The 13,447-nt window shown below is 52.3% G+C and overlaps 1 protein-coding gene across 1 annotated transcript; it reads right to left on the bottom strand.

The window, feature by feature from the left end:
* Window positions 1–2,534: 2,534 nt before the first annotated feature.
* SAV1 (salvador family WW domain containing protein 1) lies at window positions 2,535–12,312 on the bottom strand. Its single transcript, XM_040412815.1, has 4 exons — window positions 11,841–12,312; window positions 10,437–10,707; window positions 9,489–9,644; window positions 2,535–4,788 (listed from the first exon to the last, which is right to left on the bottom strand). Exons 1-4 carry the CDS (start codon window positions 12,280–12,282, stop codon window positions 4,593–4,595), a joined length of 1,065 nt encoding a protein of 354 aa, XP_040268749.1. The 5' UTR covers window positions 12,283–12,312; the 3' UTR covers window positions 2,535–4,592.
* Window positions 12,313–13,447: the final 1,135 nt, after the last annotated feature.

Raw genomic sequence — 13,447 nt, 5'->3', positions numbered from 1 at the left:
AGGCGTGCTCCCGTCGGGGGGGAGGGGGGGCTGCAGGGGCTGCAGAAGCCTCCGGGGTACAAGGCGCCCTATTCCAGAGGCACTTCTTTATTTCTTTGAGTCGTCTCCGGTCTGGGGCGCCGCAGAGGCCACTGCTAATTGAGGCCCCGTCTTCTCTGCGGCCTACTCCCGCATCGGCTCCCCGCTGGTTCTTATCTCCGGGCCGGCTTCTCCGTTTGGCCGGGGCTTTAGCGCTACCTCGTGAGCAGTCGCTCCACACGCTGGATTTGGTACGAGCTGTTCACATATATCTGTCCCGGACGTCATCTCTCCGGCGGACGGATTCCCTGTTCGTCATTCCAGAGCGGCCGAGACGAGGGCTGGCTGTGTCTAAAACCTCAATGTCCTGATGGATTCGTTTGGCCATTGTGGAAGCGTACTGTGTCGGTGACCGGGCCCCACCTTCCTGGGTTACCGCTCATTCTGCTCGGGCAGTGGGGACCTCTTGGGCGGTGCATCATGGGGCTTCAGCCCTGCAGGTATGCAAGGCGGCTACCTGGTCGTCTTTGCATACTTTTTCCGAATTTTACAAGGTACACACCTTTGCGTCTTTTGACGCTTCTCTGGGGCGTAGAGATTTGCAGACGGCGGTTCTCTAATTGGCCCGGGGCGGGGGGGAAAGCTTTGTTTAGGCCCAAGAGAAACAGATTTTACGGTAAGTACCAAAATCTAGTTTTCATCATTCTTCTGGTGCAGGTATTACGGCTAGTAGTCCTCGAGATCTCACATGTAGACCCATCACTTTACTCCACATACAAGCCGTCCAGTTTTAGCTTTCTTGCTAATATTTTTTTGTCCATTTCCTTGAGTAAGCTCTGTGACAACTTCACACCATTTCAGTCCCATAGTGTAAATGAGGCTTAAGTTTTGCAGAGTGCTTTATATTAAAACATTACATGTAAGCGGGTGCCATTATACAGCAGTCATCAGTTTTAGGCCGTGAGCGGTCCGTGGTATCCCGGCCTGGTATCCTGCTGAGAGCAGGAGCGCACGGCCTCATTGGTTGCTATGACGCCGTGCGCTTCATGCCGCCGCTGCACTACAGTAATACACTCGTATAAATCATACGAGTGTATTACTGTAGTGCAGCAGCGTTCATGAAGCGCACGGCGTCATAGCAACCAATGACGCTGTGCGCTGCTGCTCTCAGCAGGAATCCAGGCCGGGATACCACGGACCGCTCACGGCCGTGTGCATTCGGCCTTAGGTGGTGTTCACATCTGTGTTGGGCTTTCAGTTTTCCTGTTCCATCACATGACAGACACAGAATGTCGTCTGACGGAATTCATTGACTATAATGGGGTCCATTGGGCTTCTGCGCAGCATGCTGTGCTATTTTTTTTCTCCCATTTTTGACAGAAACTGTGATGGAGGAACCTAAAAGGAGCCTCCAACACAGATGTGAACACACACTTAAGACCCCTTTACATGCCCGATGTAGCAAGCAGTTGTTGGGTGGGAAGTGTTCCTTCTAGACAATCGCTCGTCAGTGGAGGACTCCACAGTATGGGGGGCAGTGATCACTAATGCCATCGCTTGTCCCCATACAGAAGCATTATTTGCCAGCAGCAGAGGCTGTTGAGACCCCACGATCTACTGCCGGCAAACGATGATTTAGGTGCCTGCACAAACAGTCATATTATCTGATGAAAAAGGGTTTTGCTCGTCTAACGGGTACTCATCGGTCCCTTTACACAGGCAGAATATCGCTAACAAGTGTCTGTATGAACGCTCATTAGCGGTAATTCGCCCAAACATCAGGCAGGGCCCTTTACATAGTTATTCCAGTTCATCGCATGCCCATGTCGCTGAGGAGCACAAATTCAGCATCCACCCAGAGGTTCAAAAGGTGCGTTCACAAAGCTGGCAAGCAGCAAATGGCGCTTCACACGACCACGTAGATTTATGCAGAGCTGATTGACGAGCAGCATTTTAATTACGCTCTGTCTTCTCGAAGGGACGCTGAATGTAAAGTGCGTCTTATCTGTATTTACAGCTGAACAGAATATATTGTTCCCCGTTATCAACCGTTCCAGGCCTCAGAACAGCTGGGATAACCTACCGGAAATCCAGGAGAATCCCTTCCCCCACAATAAGGGCTTTATCTCAGCTACCTCCAGAAACATTTCCATAGGTGACTGGTATAAGAAGGGGCACAGCTCCTAGGCAATAATGGGGAACGTGCGTTCATATGAACATCTATTCCCAATGATTGGCCCATATAAAGTCGCCACCAATGGTTTTTGTTGTTGGGTGCATCTTTCATGCACTACATCGCCTGGGACGTGCTGCTGACCATATGCAAACTGAATGGGGACAATCGAGCATAATCATAAGGGCTTCTTCCCATTCCTTTTAAATCTGGCCGTGGGAAAGGCGCTTATAATGAGCGCTGACCAACTTGTTCATGGTGAATGAGCGCTCCCCATTGGGCCGTGCAGCGAAAACGTAACAAGCAAACAACGCAATAAACGTAAGAAATGGATGTATTTTTTGTGAAGTTTAATATTCACACAATTAGGATGGACTAAAAGACAATACACAGATTGTAACGGATACACAAAGGTTAAAAAAAAAACATTGTGCTTTCTTAAATATAAAACCCTCCTGCATAGTAATTAGTGTCAGTATATGCTACAGTATATTCAGCTGGATGCTCATAATAAATACACACCATTGACAGCTCTGTGTTATAGGTGAGAATCAAACAGTGGACTGGTAATAATTCACATGACGGGGAGCAGCTGTGTGACGTCGACCAGTCTGCCGCGTCCTCTCGCTTCATTTCCAGTTACATGAGACTCATACATAGAATAAAAAAAAATAACACAAACTAAAGACGCCGTACACATTACACGCTTCTACTCATATGCATCATGCTGGGCGCGCTATGAAACGTGCGTGTGTTCTGAACAGGGAGAGAGAAATAAAGACATCTCAGGGGCGGTTTATTTCTCCAAGAATAAAAGGATCGGGCATGCTGAAATACAGCCCCCCCCTTCCGTAGAAGGCTCCCCTACACATTAGATGGTTGGTCGGTACACTAGATCTAGTGACGTGATATCTGCTCTGTCTCCATCTTTGGTCTGATCTCTCACTCGAGGCTTTAAAGGAATATTACATTTTAATTACGTCATACCCAGAGTTAGGAATTCGGATGGGTGCAACGCTGTCATCTACATGCCGTCCTGATTCTATGCACCATTCACCGGGCTAGCAGGGGGTCAGCAAGAGCCCATCCGGGGCATGGCCTATGTGAATACGCCCCCAGGCACAGTGTGTAAGCTGAAGGTATACTTCAAGAGGATTTAGGACGTATACGGTGGCATATGTCGTCCATAGGCTCTGACTTTTTTTTTAGAGGAGGCTTCTGTATAGCAGCATGCAATGGACTACACTGTACTATGCAGCAAGGAGGAATGGGGGCTATGGATATGATTGACGTACATCCATGATGAGCTCTTACACAGCCGCCCTGTCCCCGCTTGCCTGGAGGCGTCTGGTTTTCTGCCTATGGTGAGCCATTTTTATAAAGGCATAAACCCCCCTTTAAGAAGCCTGCAAGGCGATTGGGACATTTCAGACATACACGTATAAAATAAGGTTCCACATCAGCTTTGGTTAGGGTGAGGCGTGCTTAGAAAGAACCAGTAAGCCCCTCCATCAGAAGGCCTTGCTGTGTTGCACCACATGTGGAAGCTGGTGCATATTGACTTTGGCCATAGAGACCCATTTGCTGCAAAATTCTCAAGGTTATGTTGAATTTGTATTAGCTACTCCAAGCATCCGTAAGCTGCCATAGGGTGCAGGTACGGGCACCATCTACACCAGGGATGGCCAACCTGCGGCTCTCCAGCTGTTGCAAAACTACAACTCCCAGCATGCCCAGGCTGCCTACAGCAGGGCATAGTGGGAATTGTAGTTTTACAACAGCTGGAGAGCCGCAGGTTGGCCATCACTTACACTTACCTTCTCCCCCACTAGCCTGTCTGATGGCAGCTATATCTTCACTGTTCCAACTATCGGCAGGATGACACGGAAAGATGGAGACTCTTTCCTATCAATCCACACGTAAAACACAATGTCGCTGGCGTCATGCCGACTACCTGCGGGTGCAGCAAAGTCACCCATGTAGTTGCCATAAAACGCGGCTCACGAGGCCATTTATTGCACAGATTATTAATTCATCAGCAACCAGAATCTAATGAGTAGTGAATGGTTACAAAAAGAAATGGCTGCCTGTATAATAATAGGTGGAACGCTCCATGAAAATCTCGTTACCATAATATCATTGGCTCAGACTTGCCAAAACGTGAAGCGGTGTCCGTGTGCGTCTCCCCATGGAGGGGGTGCCCCTGCAGAATAATTTTTTTTTGGGGGGGTTGTTAAACGGTCAGACAAAACTTTCCACTCTGCGAGTTTCCCTTTATGGATTATATATGTAGTCGTTACTGTAGACATGGGTCTGTCCAAATGAACCATCAAGGCACCGAGAGAGAAAGGGTGAACGTTTCCAGTCCGGAGGAGGAGAACGCCGCCGGGGAAGGGGTTTCTCAGAAGTTCTTGTGCTGAGCGTACCACTGCTGTCTCTGTTTGCGCGTCTCCACCTCGGTAATAAGTGCCTGTCTATAGGCTTCGTACAGTTTTACTATCCTCTCCAGTTCTTTCATGAACAGTAACTTGAGCATGCCCTGGTACGTGTCCAAATCTGCCAGCTGGAAGAGTTCCCACTTCAAGATGTGGTCATATCTGTGAGGAGGAAGAAAAATATGTGTTCAGAGGATCTAGATAATTCATGGCGGCCTGCAAGCAGGAGGATCCAGGAGAAATGGAGTAAGTCCAAGTCAAGAGAACCTACTGTCATTAGAATAATTACACGACGTATACTGCAAACCGTACTAAGGCTCCATTCACACATCCGCAATTCCCATCCCGAAAAAAATAGAACATGTCCTATTCTTGTCTGCAATAGCGGACAATAGGCATATTCTATTAGTGCCGGCAATGTGCGGACCGCAAAATGCACATTGCCGCTGTCCGTGTTTTACGGATCCGTGGATCCGCAAAATACACACGGATGTGTGAATGGACCCTAAAGCCTTACTACCCGCTCGTAGCCACAGATAGGGATCTGCTAAATGGAGAATCGCCCTGCGTACAGCTCCGTGGAATTGAATGGGGCTGATCTGTAATGACACACGATCTGTGGACAGGGGTGATGCTAGAAGAAAGCAGCCATGTTTTCTGGACAACCCCTTTAAAGGGCATCTGTCAGCAGTTTTGTACCTATGACACCGGCTGACCTGTTCCATGTGTGCTTGGCCGCTGAAGACACCTGTGTTGGTCCCATGTTCATATGTGGCCGCATTGCTGAGAAATATGATGTTTTATTATATGCAAATTAGCCTCTAGGAGCAACGGGGGCGTTACCATTACACCTAGCGGCTCTGCTCTCTCTGCACTTTGATTGACAGGACCAGGCAGTGTAAGGCCTCCTGCACACGGCCGTTTTTTTTTTCCCGTTTACTGGCCGTTTTTTGCGTTCCGTATACGGTCCGTATACGGAACCATTCATTTCAATGGTTCCGCAAAAAAAACGGAATGTACTCTGTATGCATTCCGTTTCCGTATTTCCGTTTTAACATAGAACATGTCCTATTATTGCCCGCAAATCACGTTCCGTGGCTCCATTCAAGTCAATGGGTCCGCAAAAAAACGGAACACATACGGAAATGCATCCGTATGTCTTCCGTTTCCATTCCGTTTTTTGCTGAACCATCTATTGAAAATGTTATGCCCAGCCCATTTTTATCTATGTAATTACTGTATACTGTATATGCCATACGGAAAAACGGAACGGAAACACAACGGAAACAAAAAACGGAACGGATCTGTGAAAAACGGACCGCAAAACACTGAAAAAGCCATACGGTCGTGTGCAATAGGCCTAAACGTGATCACACCTGGTCCTGTCAAAGTGCAGAGAGAGCAGAGCCTCTAGGTGTAACGGTAACGCCCCCGTTGCTCCTAGAGGCTCATTTGCATATAATAAAACATCATATTTCTCAGCAATGCGGGCACATATGATCATGGAACCAACACAGGTGTCTTCAGCCGCCAAGCGCACATGTAACAGGTCAAACTGTGTCATAGGGACAAATCTGCTGACCCTTTAATGTAAATGGAGCTTAAAGGGGATGTCCAGTTGTATACAAATAAAGCTTAAAAAGGTTGTTCAGGATTCATTAAAAAATAGCTGCTTTTTCCCTCCCGTTAAATAGCACCACCTCTGTCCACAGGTTGTGGGCGGTATTGCATCTCAGTCCCATTCACTTCAATAGAGCCGAGTACCAAGCGCACATGTGACGGGTCAGCCGGTGTCATAGGGGCAGATCCGCTGGCAGATGCCCTTTAAGGTTTGCAATCGTCCAGTATCACAGGAACGGTATCTGGTAAATCTGCAGCGTTACGTGTACATGTCATCAGTGAAAGGATATTTGTTTGAGGAGAGGCTGACGAAAGCCTGTACACAAACCGCATCTGTTCCCCAACCATCCCGAAACCTGCCCGGGGCAATTCCTGCCGTCCTCGGACTTCCTCACAAGACAGCCAACTGCCCCAAGCGCAAACGCACACCTCATTACCTTTTCAGTAATCAGGAGACATGAAGGGTGGGGGAGGGGTGCTGGGAATACAGTGCTAGGTTACAGGTTCCCTCCATGACAGCAAAAACATTTCTGTGCATATGAATCATCAGGGCAACTGCAGAGCGTTAACGTGAGACCAGCAGTGAGCAGAGGTTTAAGCGGAGCCACAAATGTATCCTATAGAAGCTTTACATGCGCTGCCTGTAGAACGCCTTCATCATATTAACAGGGCACGGCCTCCGCCCTCGCCATGCATGCACGCCCTGCACCAGGTCTGGCTTTTTAATTATACAAGTGTCTGCCGGGCCGTGGGGATGGGAGCGCCCGCGAACAAACACTCAGCTGCAGCTCTTTCTGCACTGATTAGTTAGAAGTTTGTTACAGCAGCAGTTTTTACTTCAGAGCTGCCGTTCTGTTAGGCCCCTTTCACACGAGCGAGTTTTCCGCGCGGGTGCAATGCGTGACGTGAACGTATTGCACCCGCACTGAATCCGGACCCATTCATTTCAATGGGGCTGTGTACATGAGCGTTGTTTTTCACGCATCAGTTCTGCGTTGCGTGAAAATCGCAGCATGTTCTATATTCTGCATTTTCACGCAGCCCTGGCCCCATAGAAGTGAATGGGGTTGCGTGAAAAACGCATTGCATCCGCAAGCAAGTGCGGGTGCGATGCGTTTTTCACTGATGGTTGCTAAGAGATGTTGTTTGTAAACCTTCAGTTTTTTATCACGCGCGTGAAAAACTGAACGCAATCGCAGACAAAACTGACTGAACTTGCTTGCAAAATAGTGCGAGTTTCACTGAACGCACCCTGAACGCATCCGGACCTAATCCGTCACGCTCGTGTGAAAGAGGCCTTAGGGTACGGCCACACGTTGCACGTCCATTGTGAATTTTGCAGGAGTGCAGCAGATTTTACCCTCTGCATTGCAAAACTGCTGCGGACACGTGTCCTAATAGCGCCCATGCACATTAAGCATACGTTGGCTGGATTTCAGCGGGACTGACAGACCATCTTATCTGTGGGGGTGTCCAGACTCTTTTCCCCCCAATGTCAACAAAAGAAGGGTGGCGGGGATGTGAGATTTCAGCTCTTTTGTGCTCCACTGGAGATAAGCTACAGGGGCTCATTCTAATCACTGCTTTAAAAAAAAAAACATGCACGCTTGTCCAAGCCTAGCATGCATGTCCATGGGGGGGGTCAGGAGGAACAGCGAATGCTCTTTGGCCCACAGCGATCTGAAGTGTACAGCAAATGAAAATCATAATCAGCCATTTAGGAGCCTACGGGGGCCTGGAATTGGCACATTATCAGTGTGCTGTCCGTCATCATGCCCGCTATATCTCAGAGCTGTAAGGCCATGCCTACCGTCAACCGGAGGTCGTAATAACGCCGCTACCGGCAATTTTACTCTGTTAAAGAAACAACTCTCAAGCGTATTTCTACACACGAGACTCTCTCTGGTCTGGAGCGCTGTATCGGCGCAGGCTGCACCACTAATCCTGGGGCGAGTGGCAGGAACTGAACTCACAGGCTGTGCTGATGCAGCGCTCCGGGTCACCGCTGGGGGACAGTCAGCACTCTGGGGTCACCGCTGGGGGACAGTCAGCACTCTGGGGTCACCGCTGGGGGACAGTCAGCACTCTGGGGTCACCGCTGGGGGACAGTCAGCACTCTGGGGTCACCGCTGGGGGACAGTCAGCACTCTGGGGTCACCGCTGGGGGACAGTCAGCACTCTGGGGTCACCGCTGGGGGACAGTCAGCACTCTGGGGTCACCGCTGGGGGACAGTCAGCACTCTGGGGTCACCGCTGGGGGACAGTCAGCACTCTGGGGTCACCGCTGGGGGACAGTCAGCACTCTGGGGTCACCGCTGGGGGACAGTCAGCACTCTGGGGTCACCGCTGGGGGACAGTCAGCACTCTGGGGTCACCGCTGGGGGACAGTCAGCACTCTGGGGTCACCGCTGGGGGACAGTCAGCACTCTGGGGTCACCGCTGGGGGACAGTCAGCACTCTGGGGTCACCGCTGGGGGACAGTCAGCACTCTGGGGTCACCGCTGGGGGACAGTCAGCACTCTGGGGTCACCGCTGGGGGACAGTCAGCACTCTGGGGTCACCGCTGGGGGACAGTCAGCACTCTGGGGTCACCGCTGGGGGACAGTCAGCACTCTGGGGTCACCGCTGGGGGACAGTCAGCACTCTGGGGTCACCGCTGGGGGACAGTCAGCACTCTGGGGTCACCGCTGGGGGACAGTCAGCACTCTGGGGTCACCGCTGGGGGACAGTCAGCACTCTGGGGTCACCGCTGGGGGACAGTCAGCACTCTGGGGTCACCGCTGGGGGACAGTCAGCACTCTGGGGTCACCGCTGGGGGACAGTCAGCACTCTGGGGTCACCGCTGGGGGACAGTCAGCACTCTGGGGTCACCGCTGGGGGACAGTCAGCACTCTGGTTGTCACTGTCCGGAGGTGCTCTGCGGTCTTTGATGGGGAGCACTCTTGTCACTGGTGGGTTGCACTGGGAACTCTGGAGTTCACTGTTAGGGGGAGGCTCTGGCTGACACTGGTGGGGGGCACTGACTGAAGCCGGGCTCCTGCTGTAACTGTCGGCACCCGACTGGCCGTCTACCCCCCATTAGTACATGCCGCACAGATCCTGTAATCAGTACGAGGATCACATCCAGCAGGAAAAACTAAGAAGCGAAATACCAGATGTGATCTCTACGGATGATCCGGTCACTAAATCCCACACTGCAGCCACTTCACCATCACCTCATGCAAAACACAAAGCGCACTTACTTCACGGGGGCCCTGGCGTAGACTTGAAGCCAATCTGGGATCTCGGCCGTATGGTATGGATTGGCAGGCACGAGGAGCGCTTGGCTTCTTTCCACTTGCTGCGGCTGATACGTTACTGGAGGAGGCAGGGGAGGGGGCTGGTCGTAGCGGGGTACACTGCGGGACAAATACAGTCTGAATGAGCACGGACAGAGGAGACCGCGGCTGAGACCGAGGATGCGATAAATATCCGATATTCAGTACAAAGCTTCCTGCTGTTTTAGGACCATAATGCAATTAGGAAAAGTGCATAAAATGCAATTCCATGAACTACTCTTTTAAAGTTGCCATACGTAATAGACAGCCGTCAGCTCTTCCTCTCAACCCACTGTGCACATGCATGCTCAGCTCAGCGTGCATGTGTTCTGGAGAAAAGAGAGTAAGCGGCTGCCAGAGCCCCCCTGAGTGTCCCCCCCCCCCCCCAAAGAACAATGGCCAAATGTATGGTCCCTCCGTGATCACTAGAACAGGGCTCTGGGGGGGGGGTCTCACTACTGGGACCCCAAGTGATCCCGAGAACGGGGTCCACGAGTCACTTGCGTAAAAGCAGTGGTAGTGCACGTGCATCACCAACACTCTGTTCACTGCCATGGAGTTCCAGGTCGTTCTGGGCAGCCCCATAGAAGTCAATGGAGAGGAGGATGCTGCGCATAGACACAACTACTCCACAGGGGGACGCAGGGACCCCCATTCTTGTGATTGGTGGAGTGATCATACATTTATCACCTACCCTGTGGGGCCATCCCTTTAGCATGCTGGGTACGGGTATAGTCACATGGTGCAGATTTATCTGAACAGAGCATGCACAAATCGCGCTCCCCGCTCATTTTCAATCCCAGGAATCTGCGTTGTGTGAACATACCCCATCGCCAGCTCCTCATGGAGAGGAATATACGCCGACGTCTTTACCTTGGCGCACACGGGTGCCTGTACTGAGCCCGCTTATTGATATGATCCACGTAATAAACGCCAAATTCTGCCGACTCCACTCGCTCCCAGCCGGGGGGCAGCCCTTCCCTCTCCAGGGGGTGACTCCAATGCGTAGTGTTGGTATTGTGGTCTATGTAGTACTTTCTGCCCCGTATGGTCCAGTCCACCGTCCACCCGGCCGGAAGGGGCATGTCGTCTGAGCTGTGGTTGGTTAGGTTTCCTAGCGAGGTGGCGGCGATCCTTCCGATACCTGCTCCGGGACAGAAGACACTGACGTTAGCTTCACGGGAAATGTCCGGCCCAAGAAGGTCATTCACCCGCCCAGCAGTACACCCCTCCCCGAGGAATCTCATCTGTGAGCAGTTCATGTCATACCCAGGAGGATGAGCACAGCGCTGGGTTTTTTGGAGCACGGTCAGATTTAAAAGGTCACTTTAAAGGGGCCTTAAAGGGAAAGTACACTTTCACTCACTTGCGCGGAGATAAAGGGGCGGCTGCACTTTTGGCTGGGGACCGTCCCCTACCACAGCTCTTCTTCAGTCTTAGGGCGCATGCACACATCCGTATGTGCGTTCCGCGACCCCGCAAAAAAAATAGAACATGTCCTGTACTTGTCCGTACAGACAAGAGTAGGACGGTTCTACAAAAGGCAGGACGTTCCATTCCGCAAAATGCAGAACGCGTATATGGCCGGTATCCGTATTTTGCGGACCGTGTGCACGTGAAGCTCCAGATTTTCCTAACTTATGTTTAAAAAGTTTGTGCCAAGATTAAAGATTAACGCCAGGATATGGGATAAGGGCCTGATTGGGGGGGGGGGTCCGACCTTGGGAACCCCCACTGTTTAGAAAAACGGAGGTCCAGGAGATGCACGTGCCTGACCGTAGGCAGCTCCGTTCATAGGACCCCTGCGGGGGCTGTAATGTACTAATGCAGGGGACGGCAACCTCCGGCGCTCAGATAACTCCCAACATGCACACTTGGCTGAAACTCTCATAGAGAGAAGATGCTGAGACTTGTAGTTTCACCCTGTACTAATGCGTAAGTAAAGGGGCTTCCAGAAATTCCCGCTGCCGCAGGACAGGGATCGGCAATCTCCAGCCCCCCCAGCTGGGGTGAGAGTACAACTCCCAGCATGCACACCTGCTTGGCTGTTCTCAGAACTCCTATACAAGTGAATGGGACATGCTGGGAGTTGTAGTTTCACCACAGCTGGAGTGCCAGAGGTCGCCGACCCCTGCCGTAGGCTTAACAAGGGAGGGGCGCGCTCACTGTGACCCCCTGCCAAATAAAGCCCATATATATGAATGACCAAGAGGAGCGGGGGAAGGGAAGTGACAACCCCAGGGATGTCATTTTACACCCCCATGCACCATTACCCACCTGCAGGATGTCGGCCCGGCCCGTGCAGCATCCTTTGCACGTGATCGCCCCCGTGTTCATAGTATCTGTACTCTTCGTGCGCACGCTCCCCGAGCGCTTTCCGCCTCTGCCCCTCATAGTGGGGGTCTGCGCAGAAGTACCTGGACTTGGCCTCCCCGTTCTCCAGAACAGAATTGCTCTCTGTTAAGAAGGACTGAGACGAGGATCCATATTCTCTCGGGACGTCACCCAGTCCCCGAACTAAATAGGACGGAGCAGAAAGTCTATTGCTCTCCCTGCGCAGAACCTCGTGGGGCGGCCGTTGAACCGGAGTCCGTAAAAAGCTTTGGTTTCTAGTGGCCGCCCCGTCCCCTGGTGGGTTATACTGAGAAGGAGCGGGTTCTGGCGGGCAGAGGTCAGTCCGTCTGGGGATGGTTGGTCCATGGCGGATGAAAGAAGGCATCAGATCTGCAAGGACAGGGTGGAGGAGATTTAACAAGCGGGACACAGACGTGCAGACATTACACTGACAGCTCGGTGCCCCCCCCCCAGCCCCCGCTATAGGGAAGTGCAGAATATAGATGGATAGGTGGCGCGCCAACTTTTTGCACCCACGCCGGGCAGCTGTGTGAAGGGGCCACACGCTGCTCACATCAGTTCCTCTACTGAGCAGCGGCTGCGCAGGATATTGCACAGGAAGAAACTGCAAAGTTCTGCCCACAGCGACTACGGAAACCATGCAGGCGCTGCAGACCCTTTACACGGCCAATCAGCAGGGTGCCAAGAGCCGGGTGCCCACCCATCTGATAAAGATGGCCTATTCTGAAGTATGGGGCATCCTGAGGGGCAGCTGCGGTCATGTCCAATCCTGGAGAATATGGTGGGCGGTGTAACGTGCAGCGCTGCAGGTGATGCAACAGGAACAGGTCGGACTTTGCAGCAGTTGGAAAGTGCAACCGCAAAGCTCATGTTCTTCAAGGGTCGGGGGCAAAATGCCCGAAATATCAGGACAATTCCATAAATGCCGTCCCCTGGTCCTAATCTACACAGCAGAGAAGGGGAGCTGCATTCTGAGCCTTGGGTGGAGCGTTCTGAGGTCACCAGAAAACACAAGGACAACCCTGTGCCCCTCACCCCCGTCACACACCCCTGTGCCCCTCAGCCTCGTCACACACCCCTGTGCCCCTTACAATTACACACCCCTGTGCCCCTCACCCTCATCACACACCCTTGTGCCCCTCATCACACACCCCTGTGCCCCTCACCCTCGTCACACACCCTTGTGCCCCTCATCACACACTGCTGTGCCCCTCACCCCGTCACACACCCGTGCCCCTCACCCGTGCCCCTCACCCCGTCACACACCCGTGCCCCTCACCCTCGTTACACACCTCTGTGCCCCTCACAATCATCACACACCCCTGTGCCCCTCACCCCCGTCACACACCCCTGTGCCCCTCATCACACACCCGTGCCCCTCACCCTCGTCACACACCCCTGTGCCCCTCACCCCGTCACACACCCTTGTGCCCCTCATCACACACACCCGTGCCCCTCACCCTCGTTACACACCCCTGTGCCCCTCACAATCATCACCCCCCGTGTCCCTCACAATCATCACACACCCG

This window comes from Bufo bufo, chromosome 11 (assembly GCF_905171765.1).
Source record: "Bufo bufo chromosome 11, aBufBuf1.1, whole genome shotgun sequence".
In the NCBI taxonomy this organism is placed as follows: domain Eukaryota; kingdom Metazoa; phylum Chordata; class Amphibia; order Anura; family Bufonidae; genus Bufo; species Bufo bufo.
Note: the sequence above shows the minus strand (reverse complement) of the source record. Positions and strands in the feature narration are given on the sequence as shown.